General features: G+C 36.3%; 1 protein-coding gene across 1 annotated transcript in view; it reads left to right on the top strand.

The window, feature by feature from the left end:
• Positions 1 to 23,286, top strand: part of TAF3 (TATA-box binding protein associated factor 3) — a 178,853-nt gene that overhangs the window by 122,315 nt on the left and 33,252 nt on the right. The window contains exons 3-4 of the mRNA XM_090266491.1: positions 10,110 to 11,938; positions 21,929 to 22,011. Of these exons, the coding sequence (XP_090122617.1) occupies positions 10,110 to 11,938; positions 21,929 to 22,011 (1,912 nt within the window). The remainder of the gene's footprint in view (positions 1 to 10,109; positions 11,939 to 21,928; positions 22,012 to 23,286) is intronic.

The raw sequence follows: 23,286 nt of genomic DNA on the forward strand, positions 1-23,286 counted from the left end.
AGACCCTTTAATCCTCAACATTCCATCAAATTACTTCGCTTATGTTTTATTTTCTCAGGGTCTCCTTACCTCAAAAAGTAGGATAGTGTCTTTCATGTGTTAGCTTTATAGCCTCAAATATATTTTGGTGGCAGACTTTTAAAGGTACTGCCTTTATCCAGGACATAAATCAAGTGGTCAAAATGTCAAGCATTGTTGCACATGATCAGGGAGATATTTAGGGGCAGAAATATTTCTGCCATGCCCTGTAGGTCATTCCACGTGCCTGGCCAGCTGCATATAGAGATGGATCTAATAATGAAGATCTTCAGCTCTTAGAAGTAGGAAATCAGATGTCAGTACTTAAATTTTGCTGACAAGAAAACTTAAGTTTGGGAGGGTAAATTTAGAGCTGCGCTAGGTTGCATCATGACGCTGGTAACAGATCTTAAATGTAGTTTCAGTCCATTTCCCTTTTTAGTTGACGGTTCTGATTTCTGTCTTACCCCTGGGTATGGTTACATATGTACTTCGTAACTGTCCCTGGCACAGCACTTGAACTGATAGCCACAAAATGTAGTTGATTCTTAAGAATAGTGAGAATAGTAAAGTCATCTTTTATTTGACTTTATTTACCTAAGATCTAACATAGTGCTTGTCACACTGGTATTCAGAAGACAGTGGATTGATGGATGAGCATCAGTAGCATTGAGTTACTTCAAAGAACCGGTTACGGTAACTTATATGTCATATCCAGACAAGTTAGAATGGTGTTTCTGGGGAAAACACATATTTTAAATGAATTCTATCATACTTTTTAATAAAACAGTGTGATGCGTAAACTAGAAATTAATTTCTGCATGTGTACAGTAGTCCCTCTCTGTATTGCGGTTCACTTATCGCGGCCTCACTGTATCATGGGATTTTAAGAAATATTATATTTAATTATTTATCGTGGACTTTTCGCTATATCGTGGGATTTTGCAGTACTGTATATGTATGTTGTTAAAGTTATGTAGGTTAAGAGTATAGAATAGATGTAAGGTTCCTACTTTGTGGGGGGTCTAGGACATAATACCCACGATAAGTGAGGAAATACTGTATTTCCAAAAGAAATCAAAGAAATCTTATTTTAAATACACTTAATTTTGAATGAAATACATGCAGATAGGATTTTATTGTCTCAATATTTAAGTTTTAAAAACACAAGTTTGTTTTCTGATTAGTTTAAGATCATGCTACTGAATTTTAAAACTGCATGCATCTACACAGTTAATGAGATAAAAAGCTTTCATGCCATATGCAAGCAATTTCCTTTTTTCCCTAATGTCCATGAGCATTTTAGATTATAGTCTTTCTTTAAAGGCATGTATTATTCTAATTAAAAAGATATTTTGTTCTAAGTCAGTATTTATAGTAGCTTAGAATTAAGCCCTAAAAATATCCTTTTAGTGTGTTCAGACCTTGTTGCCTTGTTTTATTTTTGTTCAAGAAGTTTGGTAAAGAAGCATGTTTTTCTCATTACTCTGAGGAATATAGCTGTGTGGATTATTTATTTGTGTCATTAATGAAGGAAAATTGAAATGGAGTTTGTAGTGTCCCCCTTTTCATCAACATCTACGAAGTTTTTAAAAGATGTACGTTGATATGGATCCATTTTATTCCTTATGTAATTAAAAAAAGAATTTGACAATTGTTCTGTAGTCACACACTGAAGGAAAATATTAATTTGGTGAATCTGAGTGCAGGATATTCATGAGTTCTTGTAGTATTCTTAACACTTTTTTCTATATGTTTGGAATGATTTCAAATTAAAAAGTTAACAAATATCTTTACAATCAGATGTTGACTTGGAATCATTGATTGTTTAGAGATCATCCCTATTTCCCCCTTCTTTCATGTATTATGATAAGGTATCCTGCTACCAATGGAATATCTTGTAGTGATAAACTTGTGCTGAGTCATTCCTCTTATTTCACATCGTATCCCTTTTTTGACAAATGAGAAGGCATACCATAGATGCAAAACATTTGGCAGAGTGAAGTTACTTTTTAATGTATCAGCCCTTTCCTTTGAATTTTAGCATTCATATTTTAGTGAATTTATATGACAAATAAGGTTTTCAACAGTGGACATGAATCTCTACCAGGAAGCAGGAAGTTAATATTTTTTTCTTAGAATAGGGGTTCCTGGACTGTTAAGTGTGGTTCTTCATACTTTTTGTTTGTTTGTGTTTTCTTTTTTTCTACTAGAAGTAAAGGTGTTATATCATAATTTATGGTATTCTTTGGTGAATGACAGTGCTAATAATCACTTATAGCAAATATCATAACTTTCTTTAAAGTATATTTTATTGATTTTGCTTTTACAGTGTCCCAATGTTTTTTCCCTTTACTCCCCTCCGCCCAGTACTCCTCTTCCCTCCAGCAGGCCCACTCACCTTATTAGTTCATGTCCATGGGCCGTGTATATAAGTTCTTTGGCTTCTCCATTTCCTTTATTTTTCTTAACATCCCCCTGTCTATTTTGTACCAACCGATTATGCTTCTTAGTCCCTGCACCGTTTCCCCCATTTGCCCCTTTCCCTCTCCCGGCTCATAACCCTGCAAATGATCCCCATTCCTATGATTCTGTTCCTGTTCTGGTTCTTCGCTTAGTTTATTTTTGTTTTTAGTTTTTAGTTTTTAGATTCTGTTGTTGATAGTTGTGAGTTTGTTGTCATTTTGATGTTCATAGTTTTGATCTTCTTTTTCTTAAATAAGTCCCTTTAACATTTCATATAATACGGCTTGGTGGTGATGAACTCCTTTAGCTTTACCTTGTCTGGGCAGCACTTCATCTGCCCTTCCATTCTAAAGGATAGCTTTGCTGGATAGAGTAATCTTGGTTGTAGGTCCTTGCCTTTCATCACTTTGAATACGTCTTGCCAGTCCCTTCTTGCCTGCAAGTTTCTTTTGAGAAATCAGCTGATGGTCTTATAGGTACCCCTTGGTAGGTAACTCTCTTCTTTTCTCTTGCTGCTTTTAAGATTCTCCTTATCTTTAACCTATGGCATTTTAATGATGATGTGTCATGGTGTGGTCCTCTTTGGATCTAGTTTGTTTGGGACTCTGTGCTTCCTGGACTTGTATGTCTATTTCCTTCGCCAACTTAGGAAAGTTTTCCTTCATATTTTTTCACATAAGTTTTCAACTTCTTGCTCTTCCTCTTCTCCTTCTGGCACCCCTGTGATTCGGATATTGGCACATTTAAAGTTATCCCAGAAGTTCCTAAGCCTTTCCTCATTCTTTTCAATTCTTGTTTTTTCGTTCTGTACTGGTTGATTGTTTATTTCGTCCTTATCTTCCAAATCATTGATTTGAACCCTGGCTTCCTTCCCTTCACCATTGGTTTCCTGTGGATTTTCCTTAGTTTCATTTAGCATAGCCTTTACTTCTTCCCTATACGTTTGTCATACTTAATCTTGTCTTGTCTGTCAAGTCTGCTCCCTCTTTTGGGACATACTTTTCTGCCTCCTCAGCTTGACTGTGTCCTGTATTTGCCTGTGTCTTAGGTAGAGCTGTCACACCTGTTATGTTGTAAGGGGCCGATCCTTAGGTGTTCATTAGTGGGGGATGATCCGTTTCACCACGTGGTGGCATTGTATGTGGAGGAGAGGTCTAAGAGGGAGCAATGCCACTTGCTCAGCACTTGCCCCTTTTCCAAGCACTTTTCCCATTTCCCTTATGGGACTGACACCCGTATAGCTGTTGTCCTGATTGTGGTTCCCAGGGTGGGTGGGTTTGCAGACGTTCTAGGACCTTGGGGGCCTCTAAACAAATGGACTCCACTGAGAGACCAGCAGTTTCTTCCTCCACCCCAACCCCCACTGGTTTTCACAGTCAAAAGCAATGAGGCTTTATTTTCCCCGGCGCTGGAACTGTGAGCTGTGCGGTCTTGTCTGTAGCTGGTATCACGCCCCAGGTGTCCCTCCAAACTTTTATAATGTGTGGCTGCTCTTTCCGCTGACTGGCCATATCCACTGCCTTGCTGCTACTGCCACCACTGCCACCACCACACCGCATCCTCTCTACCCTGTCTGCGCCCCTCCTACCTGTCTGAATGAGTATTGCTTCTTTATATCTTTGTTTGTTGGACTTCCATGCAGTTCAATTTTCTGGTAGTTCTGGTTGTTTTTAGTTTTGAGGTAGTTGTACTTCTTCTTATTGTTGTGGAGGGTGGCGAATCATGTCTACCTACACCTCCATCTTGGTTGGAAGTCCCAAATATCATAACTTTGAATTAATTCTCACACCAAGGATAAATCAAAAGTCTTATCATTGTTGACTTTGGCCAAAGTTTAACACAAACAGAAAAGGGAACACTAGTCTTGTAAATAATTTCCTACTATACCTTTAGCAGCATGAGCATTAACACTTATCCAGAAGTAACTTCTGTTACTACAATATCTGTTATCCTAAAAAGTCTCCCCAGCAACGTCAGGCTGCTTTCATCGCAAGGGAGAGTTACTAGGGTGGATGGCTGAGGTGGGTAGCCTCTTGACCTGCGGATCCTAACTCTGGACTTGTGCTCTTGTTATATGGTTTGAGAGAGATTGGAGTGAAGAGAAGTTTTGTTTGTTTAATCTTCTAAAAAGGATTGCAACATTAACTTAATTTTATAATGTATATTTCTGTGATTGACCAGTATTATTGAATAATTTGAATACTTATCGAAATCTAATCAGCAATTAATTTTCACTGTACTTTCAAAGTGAATGATGCTAATGTCCTCATCTTCTGAATCAAGGAAGTAAAGCACTAAGAAGGTGAGAAACTTAAACTCACAACTAGTAGTTTTCCTTGAACTTGTTTTTTTCCCTCCAATATTTTGTTATCACATATATACAGAAGAGTTCTTTCCTCCAACTTCCAAATATTGAAATAGTGGAAAATGAGTTAGTCCTATGGAAATAAACATCTTTAAAATACTCATTAGAATGTCATACTTTTGACTTTGGATAACAGCTTTTATTCTTATGTCTATTGGATAACAGATATTAATCTTATGTCTATATTTGTGTTAAATCAGAAAGAGCTTATGACTTTTCTTACTGTTTTTGTAACTTTATGTAATAACACATCAAGATCAAATATCTTATAATATTAAACTTACGTTAACCAAATTATATGCTATTCTATAGTAAAACTCTTTCCATGGATGAATACAGAAAAATGTTAAAACACTTTCAAGATATTTTACAGATTATTAGTAGATGGTGCATATAATACACATACATGCAAATATTTTATTGCCATTCAACTGTTATCAAACTGAACCTAATCTTCAAGTTGGGGTTTGGGTGACCATAAAGGATAAACCATTCAATAGCCATCACATAATTATATTATTCCAAACATAGAATTAAAATTACTCATGTAATGAAAAGCTAGAAACTCATTTGTATAATAGTTAAGTCTGTTTTTGAGCATGCATGTGCTACATCAATTGTATTCATTTGTTGGAATTTTGTAGTATTTTAAAAATTAAAATATATTCACTCAAGTGGAAAACTTTCATACCAAGAGAATGGATTAATAAGCATAGTACAACTTTACAGCAATGAAAATGAATGAACTATAGCTACCTGCATCAACATGAGTGGATCTTAGAAATATGTTGGGTGAAAAAAGCTAAGGAACATTATAGTATGATACCACTTATAAAAAATTCAAAAAGAAGTAAATTAGATACAAATGTGGTATAACTGTAAAGGGACCAAGGGAATGATGAATATTAAAATCAAGACAATAGTTACCTGGGGGTAGAGAGAGCAAAGAATGAGTCATAGAGGAACCAAGGGGGCTCCAGTGTTCTGTTTACCAAGTTAGGTGCAGTGCCACAGGTGTTCTTCATTGTTATGCTTCATGCCTTTCACATACATTGCTTATACTCTCTGGTATGTATCAGATAATCTCTAATTCCAAAAATTGATTTAATATCTCCACACTTTTCCTGGTCTTATTTAGGTTTAAGGCTTTCTCTTCCAGCAAGATTCTTTTTTTCATTTTGATGAATTTTGATGCTGCAACTGAAGCTTTCTTATAAAATCTTTAAACATAAAAAGTAACTATAAATTAAACTAATCAAAATAAGAAACATTTGTATTTTTAAGTATTCCTAAAATCAGCACTTGTAATAATTTAGTTTAATAATTCATTTATATTCTTCTAAACCATGTAAAGCTTCTAGATGCATGCAAGTTTGCAACAGGGACTTGAAATTTAAAAAATGAATATAAACAATAAAAGTAACAAAAACAGAATAACCCTTCCTAATTTGTGGAGACCCACTTTGAATCCAGCTTTATGCTATTTTTTTTCCACTTAAATGAAAATAACCACCATTCATTTTTCTCAGGTATTTAACTCTGAACTACAAGTGAGCCAATCTGTTTTCTAAAGTATTTGCAGGAAAGCTGTACGGTTTCTCCTAGCCCACCCTGCATACCTCCTTCAGTTCAAATGCCCATATACCTTGGTCATCTTGCCAGTTACAATCTGAAAGAATCACACATTAGTAAAATAGTACACTGTGTAGAGAACTCAAAATTTTAAGTTGTCCAACCTATAAAACAGACCTTCCAACTGGAAGACCCTAACACTGTCTTACTAGTAGTTAACAGCAGTCCCCTTCCTAGGGACTGCTTTTCCTAGAGCAGTTTCTCTCTGCTCCCCCACCGCATCCACGAGGGCCTGCTTTGGGGCCTCCCAGGCTCAGAGCTGTTGTTGGTCCACATTAACCTCAAGAGTGAGAACAAAGCACACTTTAACATATTCTAAAGGTCTGCTATGCTGCCTATTGAAACCTTGCTCCTTCTGCTTTGGCATCAGCAGGATTTATGAACCTCTGGGTAAGTGGGGTAGGAGGAGATTTTTTGGAATTTAGGAATATAACACTAATAAGGATTCTAAAACCTTTAATTCACATGGAGAATGCCCTAATTATTTGTATGTGTTTACCCTTTAGCAACTGAATAGATTTGAAGTTTATCTTGTTTATCTTGTTTTTCTGGTAAGGATAGGGATGGAAGAAAATGTTCAAATTATCTAAATAGGGTGAGTCTAGCAAATTTTTCCATAAAGGGCCAGATAGTAAATATTCTAGGCTTTCTTTGTTTCTTGTATAACTGAACCAAAGTGCAAGGGGCAGTTCTAGTTGCTAACAGAAGGTGTCACAGGAGAGGGAACATTTGGTTGGAAACTAAGACGAGATAGTCACGAGAATTTAAGAGGGCAGAGGATTCCAGGCAATGGGAAGCAGTTGCCCATGCAGAGGCGCAGAATGAGACTGCAAACCAGTTCACATGGCTGGAATAGGTAGAGTGAAAGGGGAGGTTAATTACTGAGCTGGATGATAGAGCACCTATAAGTCATGCTGGGGAAATTAGATTTTTATATTTTAGAATAGTAGCTTTCAACATGTTTTAGCCTCACAACAAAAGCTTTTTTGTAAACTCAATGTGTAAAATAGATAACCTTAGGTGTAACTATTCCATTTAACAGAGATTAGGAACCCAGTCTCTACTGCGTATAACCTCAGATGGTTCCACAGAACCCTCAGGCTCCAACCTTTTGCCAACTAGTACTATAGGAACCAATGAAGTGTTTCAGATGGGAAATCCTGTACTCAGATTTGTGTTTTCAGAAAGTCACTGTAAGGCAATGGAAAAGCTGATTCTGAGGCAGATGGGACTGAAGGCAATAAGGCCATTTAGACTCTTGCAGTAGTACAGAGAAGATTTGAACTAATAGTAGAAGTGAAGCGAGCACATTAAAGGGAATGTAGTAGGTTAAAGTATTTTGTAATTTAAAAATTAAAAAATAATGCCAAAAAACAGGAAATATAGAAAATTGTGTTCACAAACAAATGTGGAGAAGGAGAGGAAAGAACTAGTCTGGAAAGGTGTTTCTGACTTGGGTAACGGGACAGACAATAATATCATTTGCAAATAACAGCAATAATTGCGTCTTGAATTTGTCTTGTTCTCTATAGCTCACTAAGAACTTTCACATTTCATCATTTATTCCCTAGTCACCCCTTAGTGCTTTTGTGGCATAACTTCTGCTGAGCCTTCATTCTCATTGACTGCTTAAGCATCTGACTTTGCTCACTAATGCTCCTCTTGAAAACTTACCCTTGATCCTTTGACATCTCCTGATCTTCCAGGTATTTATTTAGTTCTTCTTTCTCTTGTCTTTATACATAGGTATTCCTCAGAGTATCTGGACCTGACCTCTCCTTATGTCTCCCTTGCTAATATTATCCATTATTGTGATTAAATTTATCTAAGCAAAAGTCTATCTCTCTCCCTCCTCTCTCCCTCTCCCCCCACCTGACACACACAGTCCTGTTTTCAGAACTTGAGTATATTTTCAGCTCCCAGTTAGCTCTCACTAACTGTTCGTCACACTCTGTATATAGGGGTTGAACTAATTATAATCATACTCCTTCTCTATTTTCTGTTTCTGTTAAGGACTGTATTTCTCACTCACCAGGGCTCAAAACGTGAAATTGTGTTTGAATTATTTCTCCACTCATACCTAATTATTTAGCAGATTCTATTCATTCAGTCTTCAAAATATCATCTGCCTCTGTTGCTCCTATTCATTACCACTATTTTATTTCAGACTCTTACTGTCACTTACCTACATCATTTCACTAATCCCTAACTTGTTACCTCTCCATTAGTATGTTACCTCCCATGCATCATATATGTTCTTGCCACAACAATTTTGCTAACATATAGACTGGTTATTTTTCTCCCTTTCCTCAAAAGCTTCACTAAGTCCAAACTACCACTAGAATGAAGATTATGTTTTTCTGGAATTCAAAACTTCTGGAATCTAGATGCAACTTTAGTAAACTTTCTTTCTATTATTCCCCTGCTTTAAACCCTACTTTCCAAACAAACAAACTAATCCCTGGCTCCTACACACTTTCTATGTCCCACCTCCATCTCTTTGTCATCTGTTCCTGTGCTTCATCATTCCCAATCACCAAAAATCAAAAATGCTACATAATTATTAAAAATCTTTGACATTGCCATCATCTCTTTCTCCTTTGAACTACTGTCGTGTTTTTTCTCTTATGGTACTACTCCTTTCCTATGTGCTATACACATACACTGCATCCCCTGCTGAACTACAAGCTCTCTTAGATTTGTTTCTAATTTATTCCAGTAGTTGTTTCAGCCTTTATCACTGTGCATTGTGCATGGTATATGCTTAGTTAATAGGTGTAGAAGGAAACGATCCAATTTTACAGCAATGCAGTCAAGTAGGCAGAGCAAGTAACATTAGCCCCTTTTGAAAGGTCAGGATAAAGGCTCAAAGAAGTTAAGAGATTGCCTAAGGCCAACTGCTCTGTAGGGCCAGACCGCCAGCTGAAACACCATCTTTCTAAAACCGCAGCCAGTGTGTATTCCACTACACCTCACTGCCTCTCAGAGTGGCTGACATCAAGCAAGCAAACAAGAGGACGTAAGTAGTATATGCATTGTGTCCAAGCTGGAGGTTTGCATTTCCAAAATCTAAGAATTAATATTTGTTATAAAGGCCTAAAAACTATGTCTTTTTGTCATTTCTGAGGATAGTAGTCATATAATAAAAAATTCTTGAATTTTAAAAGTGTATGTACAGTATATTATGTTTGTGTGTGTTTGTGTGTGTGTACATGTACACAAGAGGAAGAGGAAAAGAGAGAGATGGCATTTAGTCAGGTTAGGAAATGAATTAATAAAAGGGACCAAAAGAGAGAGACGGCATTTAGTCAGGTTAGGAAATGAATTAATAAAAGGGACCAGAGGACAGTCAGGAAATACCTAGCAAACTCTAGATTCTGAAAGGAGGGCCAAGCCACTTGAAAGGAAAGCAACTGTTTGTATCTGCTGTCACTGATTGCCACCCTTCAGAGAATCAAGGCCTGCAAATTGGGACGATCCTTGAAAACTTGATCACTTTACTGTCTAAACTGTCAAGAATTTTTATCTTTTCTTTTCTAGAAATCATGTTTGTTTTTTCTTTCCTAGAAATCATTGTTTTTATTTGTTAGGATTTTTTTTTAACACTTCTTTTCTCTTCCTTTACTAGAAGAAGAAGAAGAGCAGGTGCCCACTGATGGGGGAACATCAGCAGAAGCCATGCAGGTTCCCTTGGAAGAAGATGATGAACTGGAGGAGGAGGAAATTATTAATGATGAGAATTTCTTGAGTAAGAGACCATTAGATAGTCCTGAAGCTGAAGAAATGCCTGCCATGAAGCGACCACGACTACTAAGCACTAAAGGAGACACCCTGGATGTAGTATTATTGGAAGCTCGGGAACCACTCAGCTCCATTAATACCCAAAAGATTCCACCAATGCTTTCTCCAGTCCACGTACAGGACAGTACAGACCTCGCACCTCCATCGCCAGAGCCACCAATGTTAGCTCCAGTTGCAAAATCACAAATGCCAACTGTAAAACCCTTAGAAATAAAGTCATTTACACCTAAAACAAAGACTAAAACTAGTTCTCCAGGACAGAAGACTAAATCACCTAAAACAACTCAGTCACCAGCAATGATCGGAAGTCCTATTCGGTCACCAAAAATTATATCCAAAGAAAAGAAATCTCCTGGACGTTCTAAGAGCCCCAAAAGCCCTAAGAGTCCCAAGGTTATAACCCACATTCCCCAAGCACCTGTCAGACCTGAAACACCAAATAGGACTCCTTCAACTACAATAAGTGAAAAAATTAGTAAAGAGACCCTTCAGGTAAAACAAATGCAAACACCCCCTGAGGCTGTGAAGCTGAACAATGAGAATCAGCTGAGAAAGCCTGTCGTGATGGATAAAACAATCGATGACTCTATTGATGCTGTGATTGCACGAGCTTGTGCTGAACGAGAGCCAGATCCTTTTGAGTTTTCTTCTGGATCAGAATCAGAAGGAGACATTTTTACCAGCCCTAAGCGAATTTCAGGTTCAGAATGTACAACTCCAAAGGCTTCCACTTCCTTGAACAATTTCACTAAGTCAGGATCCACTCCTCTGCCTCTTTCAAGTGGAACGTCAAGTTCTGATAATTCCTGGACAATGGACGCCTCTATCGATGAGGTTGTACGGAAAGCAAAAATGGGAACAGCTTCCAATGTGCCCCCCAGCTTTCCTTACCTCTCCTCTCCCTCAGTCTCTCCTCCCACACCCGAACCTCTGCACAAGCTGTATGAGGAGAAAACCAAACTGCCTTCCTCAGTGGACATCAAAAAGAAGTTGAAAAAGGAACTGAAAACGAAAATGAAAAAGAAAGAGAAGCAGAGAGACAGGGAGCGGGAAAGAGACAAAAGCAAGGACAAGAGTAAAGAGAAAGAGAAAGTTAAAGAGAAGGAAAAAGAAAAGGAGACCAGCAAGGAAACCAAGTATCCATGGAAGGAATTCCTGAAAGATGAAGAGTCAGATCCCTATAAGTTTAAAATGAAAGAATTTGAAGAGGTTGATTCCAAAGTGAGATTGAAAGATGGACTTGTGAGAAAGGAGAGAGAGAAGCATAAAGATAAGAAGAAAGATAGAGAAAAAGGCAAAAAGGATAAAGACAAGCGAGACAAAGACAAAGTTAAAGATAGGGGTCGTGAGGAGAAGGTGAAAGTGGCCCCGGCCCCCCTGGCCCTGCCGCCCAAGGACAGCGCTCTGCCCTTGTTCAGCCCTGCTGCGGCCATGAGGATGCCCGCCATGCTGCCCTCTTTGTCCCCCATGCTTCCTGAAAAGCTGTTTGAAGAAAAGGAAAAACCTAAAGAGAAAGAAAGGAAAAAGGACAAAAAGGAGAAGAAGAAGAAGAAAGAGAAAGAGAAGGAAAAGGAGAAGAAAGAGAAGGAAAGGGAAAAAGAAAAGAGAGAGAGAGAGAAGAGAGAAAAAGAAAAGGAGAAACACAAGCATGAAAAAGTAAGCAGTTTCTCATTTTCAGCACTATCTGAACAAAGTCCTATTGAAAAATACAGGTAAACAAAGCCAGCCATTATATCTCTATTTTGTATGCAAATTACCCATAACTTCACTCGAAATATGTTTGTAATGGGGTTACAAAATTTAATTTTAATTCTAAAACCCATAAATTTGTAATCACGCTCCCAATGCACAGGAAAGTGTTAAAAATTGATAGCTTAAGAGGACTGTAGTTACAAACTATAAACTCTATTAACTGTACTATGGCAGATTTTTTAAAAAATCTGTAATCTTAAACCATGAATAATGTTTTTATAATTATTGTCTACTACATACTATTTTGTACCCAAACATTAAATACCCAAAAAAGACAGCATTCATTTTTCTGAGAGCATGTGAAACTATGCCACTGTTTTAAGAGGATAGCAAGGCCCAAGGTGTCCTTCCTTACACACTGATTTTTTTTTTTATGAACCATTTTTGCAAGTATTTAAGGTTATGGCTATCTACTACTTCCTGTAGCCCCCACCACACCCCCTTCTCTCGCTCGCTCTCTTTTTACTTTTTTTAATTGTATTTTTTTCTATGACCCTATTTTCCCCTTATATTCACCTTTTCTCTGCAGTCACCACACTGTAGTATCTCTTTACTCTTCTATTTTCTATTTTAATAAGAATAGGACATGTTTCTTAGTATCTAGGCAGACCTAGCAGCCTGGATGGTAGGCGGAATATAATTCCAAATATTTTACAATGTAAGTAAACCAGGCTTCTGTAGAGTACAACCAAAGAAATTGATATGCATCCTATACTTTTGTATAAACTAGGACCTCAATCCTTTAGGCTCAGGATGTGACCTCTGCTTTAACGACTTTGCTCTTCAGTCCCTGGTTCTTTGGATTACAGTGGTTGGCTGGTTGATTTGAATTTTTTTATCTTTCTTAATAAGTGTCTGACTATTCATTGTGCCACACACACAGACCCTCAAAGATCCTGTCCCTGCCCTCTAGCAGCAAACCTCCTTGAGGCTGACTACAAAATAATACAGAGTGACTTTTTCCACGTAATGAAATATGATATACTTGACCTACAGCAGATCTATTACCAATATGTTTACAATATTTTTTATTTCAGACTTACTTAAAAGAATTAGTTTAGCTGACAAGTAATGGCAACTCTCACATTTTTCTGCCTATTTCTCTAATGGCCCTTGGCTATTCTAAAATATAAAATAGTAGAATGGAAATTCTGATATTAATAACTGAACATTGGCAAGTTAACAAGACACAGAAACTCAATTTTCATTTTCATTTAAACAATCATTTTATCACTATGTGATTTGCCCAAGTCAAAGTCACACAGCCAGCAAGAGCCAGGTCATGTACATGCACATACACCTCACCTTTCAGAATGTTTACTTCTAGAGATCTTGCCTGGCAGCAATGAGTCCCTTATCCATCATGTACCTAGTAATTTGGTGGCTGAGCCCTCAGCAAATCAAATAGGATACTGTTGCTTTCATCACCATCTTAACCTTGGAAAGTCAATGTGTTGTTTCAACTGTCATTATGAATTTGAGTAAAGCACATCAGATTAGATTTGTAACAGCAGTTTATGCCTTTTTTCAGCATCTACCTACCTGACTTTGGGAAAGAAAAGTCCCTCAGACTGCCTTGGTTGGAGGCCAAGACTCAGTTATAGGTTGCACAGATTTTACCTAACAGAGGCCTATAAGTCCTTGTATCAGTTTTGATGGGTTATGGATCAGATAAGTGACAAAAAGATAAGAAGTTATAAAGTCAGCTCTCTTATGAGGTCTTTCAAAACAATAAACCGTGTTGTCTCCAGAATTAAACCTGAGTTCAAATCTTGACTTTTTTAGCTGTGCAAAATTGGGCAAGTTACTTTTATGAGGATTAAATGAAATAACATCTGAGGTGTGCTTAGTGCTGTATCTGGCACATAAGTAATGCTCAGTAAATGGAAGATAATGGTGATGGTAGTGGTGAGTGTTGTTATTCCATTCTGAATCAGCTCCTAAAAGATAGAAATGCAGAGTTTGCTACTTCGCTGGGCTATACTAGCTAGCTTACATATGATAGGGGTGAGTCAGCTGTGGTACAATGTTTAAAAATTATTTCTGCTTCCTGGGCATTCTTTTAAACTTTAGCTCTATACAGATAGGAAAGGATGAGGGCCAGTGAAACCCATGGCAATGCCATTGACAAGGAGTAGAAATTGAGATATTAACTTAAATATTGACTTCTTCTTTTTCAACCTCACTTAATTCCCTTCAAGCCATATGAGTTAATGAAAGTAGACCTGGGCTTGAGCGTCGGCCTGCGAGCCAAGTGTTGCTGGTTCGATTCCCAGTCAGGGCACATTACTCGGTTGCACATCAGGTCCCCAGTTGGGGGCGCAAGTGAGAGGCAATCACACAGTGATGTTTCTCTCCCTCTCTTTCTCCTTTCCCCTTTCTCTAAAAATAAACAAAACAACAAACAAATAAATTATTTAAAAGAAAGTAGACCTGAAATTGGTTTACATATGGTCTAAGAAATATCTTACATGTCCAAAGAAGAAAGAAAATGGGGGTAGATCAAAATAAAGGATATCTAAGCTGCCCCAAGGAAATGTCTTTTGTGAGAAGAATGAGGGCCAACAATCTCATCTTCTCATCACAACCAACTCACAGGAGCAACTCTCATGGGCATTGTTTTAATAAAAGAAAATAAGCTTTTATATAGTTAGTTTACCTATCTATAAAATTTTTACCATCCACACCCTCATGTATCAATATAAGAACAATTAAGTAATTAATTAAATGGCAGTCTGCATGGTAGGTAGAAGGAGCCATGGGCTTTGAAATCCAGCAGATCTGGGAGAAGAGCCAGGACAAGTTTTTTAGTGTCTTTAATCCTTAGGTACTTCATCTTTAAAGTAGGGATATGATCATTATACTTTTTTAAAAAAACAGCAGAAGAGTAATAGTTAACATTTATGAGTAATTAGTATATGCTAACCACTATGTATAAGTTTAATTCCTTATCACAACTCTCTAAGGTAGTTACTATAATTATTATCACTTCAAGATGAGAAACAAAGGCTTAGAGAGATTAATAAACTGCCCAAGATCACACACATAGTAAATGATTTAATAGGAGCCACAATTTTAACCCAGGCCATCAGATGCTATAATTGATGTTCTTAACCACTATACTATTCTAATTGAATTAAAATGGATTAAGAGAAATGATGTATGCAAGGCATCTGGCTCAATGACACACCATCAGAAAGAAAAATCATTTTTCCTAATAGTGGTAATAAAGTATGGTGATCTATGCACAATCTTTTAATTCCCCTCTATGGGCAATAATATGCATTAGTCAATAGGAGTCTGGTCTTTCAACTTTTTCACAATAGAATCAAACTAACTTTTTATGGAAAACGTATTAAGAGGAATTACGTTGAGCAGTCACAAACGTAGCCAGTGTGATATTAGCATTGATGAATCTAACAGCACATTTCAGAGCAGTTTAAAATTTTTGTTTTTATTTGTGTCAATGTATGTATTGCGTGACTTAATTTATTACTATTAGTGTTTTAAGTATCTTTTTTGGAAGGAGGATCACTGAAAAAATAACATCTCATTATTTATGATAGTGGAATTGAACAGTTGTACGTACATATAACCTTATATAGAAGATAAGCCAAAATTTATCTGTCAAACTTGGAAATGTTTTTATGCTCTTATCTGAGTATGATCCAAGAAGTTGTGGTAGAGTCTTACCCCCACCCCCAGAATGATGACATCACAATCTGTAGATAAATAGGCCCAGTGCTGGCTCACGGAGAACATGGGCTTCGGCAATCAGACTACCTTGGATGTACCACGCTTTAGTTATTCCCCAGTCTCCTGACCTCTCTGATCCTCTGCTTTCTTCCCTGTCTCCTTCTTTCCATTCAGTATCAGGAAACAACAGCAGCATCACAAAGTATGATTTACCTCTGCTTAAGAACAATAGTTGCGTACCTTCTCTAAGACTATTTTGCCTTAAAAATACTTCTTCTCTGCCTTCTCATAAAAACAAGACTAATTTGTGTCATTTTTGATGAGTAGATGACTATGACAATTCAGAATTTTCTTATGACCTACCAGTAATGTTGATTATCAACCCATGGGTGATTGGATCTGCTTATAATGGAAAGCTCATTAGTTTTATAAAGGATTCCCCAAATTTTTATTCTGTCAATTAACGAGTTGTTTTATTTGAGCTAACATTAGCTATTGAATGAACTAATCCAGATAGTAAATGATATTTAGCAGCCGCCACTTACAGAGTGCATACACTTGGTACTTGCCAAACCTGGCCAGAATTTAATTAATTAATTCTCCCAAGAGCTCTGAGGATTTGGTACTGTTGCTCCTGTGTTATAGTTGGGAAAAGCAGAAAGGTTGAGTGACCTGGTGCAGCTCATGAGTGGAAGAGCTGTGACTTGACCCAGGTATGTCCAAGCAAAGCCCTTGTTCTTTATTATCCAAAATGGCTTCCTCAGGTCAGGCATCTCTGATGAAAGCCGATGAGAGGGATAAGCCTGGTTTCATACTCTAGTGTGTGCTGACATGATTTTAGAAAATCTTAGTCCCTGAAGAGATCTTAGAGACCCACTGTTTAACTGACATATTTTAAAGGACAGTAGAAGTCCTCAAAACTTTAATGACTTCAGTATTCAAACAATTAAAATGTTGAATATTCTTTAGCCCAAAATCCCATAGCATTTATTCCCCAAATAACCTTTTATTGAATTTAAGCAGTTTGTTCTTTAGAGAATGACAATTTTACCATTTCCTGCCTTTGACAGAAGCTTTTCACTATTTTCCCCTTTATTCGAAGTAACATCTCATTTCCAGTCTTTTCTCATCAGCTCTTACAATTAACTAATGAAATGAAGGGTTTTGGTAAATAAAGTAACCCAATAAAAGGGGGGAAATATTCTCTTCCTGTTTCTTACAACTGTCTGTTTCAAGAGGAAACCAGTAACTAAGGTTTAAATGACTTTTTCAATTTATAGAACTTACCAAAGGCCATCTTCATGTGAATGAACTCTGAGTACTTAATGAAAGCCTGAGTTCTGTTTCATTTCTCCTTGCTGCATTCCACTTGTTATACTTAACCACAACTGTAGATCTCCTTCTGACTGTCTAGTATTTTAAACAGTGTATCGGTGTTTAGTTAGACTTTGTTTCCAAATGAAAATAATATAAAGACCTTAATTGCTAAGAAAAACAGGAAAGTGTTTACCAGTGTCATGATTCAGCATCTGAAATGTTAGTGTATTAAATTTTGCTGTCTTCACTACTATTTCTGGGTATTTTTCTGACATACTGGCATAGATGGAAATCTGAACTAGGGCTGGCTAAACTTGCTGCTGCCCTACCTAGCACACATGTATGGGTGTTTTGTTGTTGTTTTTTGTTTGTTTTTGTTTTTGTTTTTTAGGGAAAAAAGTTTAATATTAAAAAAAAAAAGAAAGTAAAAACTTGGCTAGATTATATTGACAAAGCTGCCCATTACCTTTGCAGAAAGTCCCTGTCAGAAGATAAACTTTAAAGCTGGAATGCATGAAAGAGTTCCAAGATAGAATTTAAATTTAAACTGATTCTTTATAGATAAGCTTTTTAAAAATCCACCTCTTTGCTTCAAGTCAGGATTTTAAAAATAAATTTCCCCTTTAAATCTCTTGAGCGATTTTCATTTTTTGCAAGGCCGCACTGCTGGTGTCCTGGAAAAATGGAGAGTTAGAGCTTTATCAGTTGGTGCCCCGAGGTATGTGGCAAAGAAGCTAAATCCTTGAAGATTAGCAAAAAAAATGCAGCACATGGCAATAAGGGGCTTATATGACTACTAGTATTAGTTCAGGTGAAAGAAGTATTGCTTATACATAAAACTGGACAAATCCACTGACAATGTATTTTTAGTTAGCTACAAAAGAGTCTTATATTACTGGACTTTGCCTCTTTGGTGAATTGGGAAGCTTAGTAATCCACTGTAAATGCTCTTCTGTGCGCCCCAATTCTCAGCATCACTCTAAAGTGCTGTTCTTTTATTTTAACCCTTAGAAGCTCATGTTCTTCCCAGATTTTGGCTTTGTGCCATTTCAAGATGGCATTAGTCATATTGTTTAAGTACCTGAAGTAATTGTTATTTAGTTTGTTGATTTCTGGGAAGGACACATGAGAAATTATTTTATGATTGTAGGAAACATCTCTTTATTTTGGTAGGTGTTTGGATAAAGTTAATGTAAACAAAAATCTGATAAATTTTTATTTAGAAGTTTTCTATATCTATATTATCAGCATCTTTATTAATCTTTTCCAACACTTTCTTGAATTTTAAGTTAAATCTGATTTAGCTTCTTTAAGAATGAAATTAAGGTATGCAAATATTTTTAAGTAGGGTGACCAGATGTTCTGGTTTGCCTTGGACAGTCCAGTTTACACCTATTATGTTAAATAAATAATAGTGCCCACTTTCACTCTCAAAGGTGTCTCTGTTTGAATGATGTGGTCATCCTCATTACAGTAAAACTTTAAGATGAGGTAACAGGTTCTGAATCATTCATCAGTGCAACAGGCTTACTAAATAACTGTCATCTTCAGGGCACATTTATACCATTTTTAATTTGACTTATAAAATGTATCTTGATTTGTGTTTGCTAATTTTTTTCATATGGTATCATTTAACATTTTTTATAGTTGGTCATAAATAGACCATGTCTGGATTCTTCTGCCCTATCAAGCCACTTAAGACAGCATCAAAAACCCATCCAGTTTAGTTGATTGGAAGTAAGGTCAAAGTTCACCTCCATTTCCATATAAAACTAGACTTCCACAGAGGAAAAAAAAAAATTTACAACCAACCCTAGCCATCTCACAAGTATATGTCATTCATCAAAAAAGACATTGACAGAAGCCCTGGCTGCTGTGGCTCAGTGGATTGAGCGTCGGCCTGTGAGCCAAGTGTCACTGGTTCAATTCCCAGTCAGGGCACATGATTAGGTTGCATGTCAGGTCCCCTGTTGGGGGCGCAAGTGAGAGGCAACCACACAGTGATGTTTCTCTCCCTCTCTTTCTCCTTTCCCCTCTCTCTAAAAATAAATAAATAAATAAACAAACAAGCAAACATAAATAAATAAATTTTTTAAAAAGACATTGACAGAGAATATGAAAAGCTCCATGCACAACATCAGCATTACCAGAAAAAAGGACTCAAAGTGTATGGCAAAGAGTCGAGGAGCTGTATGGTAGAGCAAGGGACGAACTTGGTATCAGGAAACCTGGGTTTAGATAATTTGGTTACTAACTTTGTAACTCTGAGCAAACCACTTAATCGTTTCAAGTTCTCAATATGTGGAGATGATAATACCTTCCATACCTACCTTATATAGAGTTGTGAAGATTAAATTGGATGATGTGCATGGGATGCACTTTCTGAAGTGCTATAGAAGTGTGAATTAAAATTATTTTGTAGTATGGTAATAGAAATGGACCAAACATACAATTTGAAACATAGTAAAAAAATAATTTTAAGGATAGTGCAGCAAATAGCTTTTTAAAAATTAAAGCTTAAGAAAATGTTATATATAATAATGTTGTGGGTTGTAGGAATTAGGAATGTTACTCTCTACCTCATCACTTATGAGTGTGTAACCCTAAATTTTTTTAGAATTGAAGAAATGTAAGAACTTTATATAATTTGTCATTCTTTGAATTAAAAAGAAAAAGCGTTCCATCCTAGTTTTGCTATTTGTGTTATGTTAGAATGGAAAAGGCAAAGGAAATGAAAAAGAAAGGAAAAATGGTTGCTGCATAAATGATCCATTTCCCTGTAAAATAGAAACCATAATATGTACCCCATTTGTTTTTTTAAAAACGTAAATGAGAACGTCTGAAAAATAACCACAATGCCTGGCAAATAATAAGTGGTTTTTAAATGTTTATTTTGAAAATATTTGTTTATTCTCCCACAGATCACACAGGAAGGTGAGAAAAATACAGAAGCCTTAATAGTTTATAAAGGATGCTGGACCATTGTTTTCTGATTGGTTAGATATGGAATGTTTCAGGAGGGTGGGGAGGAGAAAGTGAATGCAAACCCTAGCTGGTTTTACATGAATCTTGCTCTGCCCCCACCTGAGTGACCCTTGATCCGTGGGGGCCTTGAGGAAAACCACTAGACTAGACTGTTCAAAGAACTGGGCAAATGAAGGAGCCCTCTGCCAAAAGTGAGACCATCAAGAGGAACAGGTTTTGTGGGGAAGTTGGTAAGTTGAAGTTTAGATGTGATGAAATGATATACTCATAGGATACTTAGTTGAAAATGTTCAGTAGGCAACATTATAGTTTGGTCTTAGGTTCATCAGTACTAGTTTAGAGAATGGAAGAGTTTGAAGACATGGCATATTTAAAACTTATGATTAAAACCATGGACATGGATGAGATCACCAAACAAACTGTAGAGTGACAATAAGAAAGGACCAAGTAAAGTCAGGCACAAGGAGAGGACTTTGTAAAGTAGAAGGGAGGAGAGTGAAAAGATCTACAATGAAAAAACATACTAGAACATTAGGAAATAATTAGTGTTTAGAAGGAGTTGTTTTAGTGGCATTGTTTGCGCTGAAAGTAGATTGGAGTGGGCTAAGGAGTCAATGAATTGGAAACTAAGAAATGTGAGTTGTTAGCTAGAAACTGAAGAGAAGACAATTTAAAGATAAAAAGATAGTCAAGCACATTTAAAAGCTAGATGAAAAATAATGAGTGGAACTGAGAAGTTGAAAATGCTATAATAAATAAGCTAATTGATGGAGGAAGGGTCTTTGGAAGACAAAAGAAGATGGACTGTAGTATAGTTGTGGATGTAGAGAAGTTTGTAGTAAATTGAAGGAGCTCCCCTGCCTACTGGTCAAAGTCACAGTTCTTGATGTAACAATAGATTAAAATTAAACTTTAGGGAGGGACAGGTAAAAATATGAAAAAATAGTAGTTTTGATCAATGTACAATATATTAGTTATATGATATAGTATATTGATTATGTTATATACTCATTCCCCTTTAGAACCACCAAATCATTTAATTCTTGAGCTTAAAATACATAGTCAGCTCTTCGCAACTAGTTGTCACAGTGACTAGTAGTGTGTATAGAGTAGAACCCGAGACCAGGGATAGTCAACGCCTGGCAGTGCCTAGGACAATTTCATTCAAGGAACTGTCCAACAACAGCAACAACAAAAAGGCAATGAAATCCTATTGAAAGACTGATAGAGACAATAATTTTGAACTGCAAAGCTTTTGTTCAGTTTATTCATTCAAAATATTTATTATACCATAGGACCTTCAAACCAAAAATTGTGAAGAACTCTTTTAATATCATAATTTATTTACTACCTTCCTATGATGAGAATATTTCAGATAATTGTGAGGTCTTTAACTTCAGCAATTGCCTTCAACAAAAATCCAAAATTGAATAGTTTAATGCTATAAATTATACTTGGTGTTTCAGCTTTCCTATATGATAATGTCAACTTAAGATGAGTTTAATGTTTCTCAAGTCCCATATATAAATGCCTTTTATCTTATAGTGGAGATGTTATTGTGTTCTTTTCTATTCATGGTAGGTCTGATAACTACCTAAATGCTCCACCAAATGGTTTGGATAACAATTTTTGTTTTAAAAAATTCTAACAGTTAAAATGCAAGCAATTAAAACTAAGAAAATACAGAGTCAACTGCCACATTTACTCAGTGATTAAAGTTTGTTGAAAAACTAAAACATTGAGTATCCCTGATTATCTTTGCATCCAGCGTGTTAACCACATTTGACGCTTAAACCTGCTTGTCAAGTTTGTGTACATGAGGAAATAGAAGAGGTAGAGGGTTCTTTTGTTGAAGAATATATGTATATTTAATACTTAGTGTCCTAACTTCAACAGATAAAAGTGGAGCCAGTTGTTCCAGCCCCAAGCCCAGTCATCCCCAGGCTGACTCTCCGAGTTGGTGCTGGCCAGGACAAGATGTAAGTATAAATGTTTTGAATTAGAGTGAAATAATTTCAGCCGAACCTTCTCTACTCTTTCCTAATGGATTTAGAACTCTACAAACCTTTTCCAGGCATGAACATGTAGGGTCAAGCTTTATTTTGAGAATTCTTCAGTGTCAAATTTTTACTGCTTTCTTCCTCAGAGTAAATACGTATTGCTTTATTTAACATACAGTACCCTGTTTTTTATTATTTTTTCTTGTTCTTTTTCTCTTTTCTAAAGACTAACTTATAACATTGTTTTCACCTAATTTTTAAGGTCTGGTTATCTGAAAAAAATAAGTAACTATGTATTGAATAGACTAACTGCCGTATTCCACCCAGGAGGGTGTAATGTTATACTTTCTCAAGTATGTATTCTCTATCACGGTATCAAAGAACAAGATTCTCTGCTTGCTCAGATGGCACATGACTTTATTCTCTACCTATAAAACAAAGATACTGCCAAAAGCCTGGTGAAACAATATGTAATAGTAACAACTGAAGTCTTGTTGGCTTTTTTTTGAAGAGAGAACTAGAAATGTAAACCCTGTGTGTGCTGTTTGTCTTAATTTTCACAGAGTCATCATATCAGCCCACACTTCTTTAAAGTAAATTAGTTGTCTATGTTTCTTTCATTCATTTTTTGGAGTATGAATTAAGGCTGACAGTGCTCTTCCATGATAATAAGATGATAAAACATTGATTTATTTTTTGGTAAATTGTGTTGAAATCATTGTTTTTATTCTAAAATCATACTATATATCATTTAAATGAATTTCACAAGCTGAGTGTACAAGTTTACAACCTTATTTTTACCAGTAAGCCTGAAAAATGGATTTGTGTACCTTACAATCAAATACTGTGTAGTGACTAGGCTTATAAGGTGTTTAATTTTCACTTAGTATTTAACCATAAAAAAGAAAGTAGGACCCATGAATTTACTTAGTAGGTAGAATAGACCACAGAAAATATGCTTTGTGTTCTCAGTGGTTTATTCCATCTTAAGGTTTGTTTATTTTATGCTGTTTTTGTTCATTCCACTTGAAATGCATTGATAAAGGTTCAATATCATGATGATGAATGGTAGTATAGAAGCAAAACATGGTCTTCTAGGAGAGTGTATGTTCTGAAAATTCAAAGAAGAAAATCCAGAGAGTTCACTCTTTTCTTACCTAAATTATCTGCATATTTTCCACAATCCTCTTTAGGGTGTATCAGTAGATAGTAAATAGTACTGTTGCTGACAGATTTAGACAATGTAAGAAGAAT

This window comes from Furipterus horrens, unplaced genomic scaffold (genome assembly GCF_987537825.1).
Source record: "Furipterus horrens unplaced genomic scaffold, mFurHor1.1.pri manual_scaffold_2, whole genome shotgun sequence".
In the NCBI taxonomy this organism is placed as follows: domain Eukaryota; kingdom Metazoa; phylum Chordata; class Mammalia; order Chiroptera; family Furipteridae; genus Furipterus; species Furipterus horrens.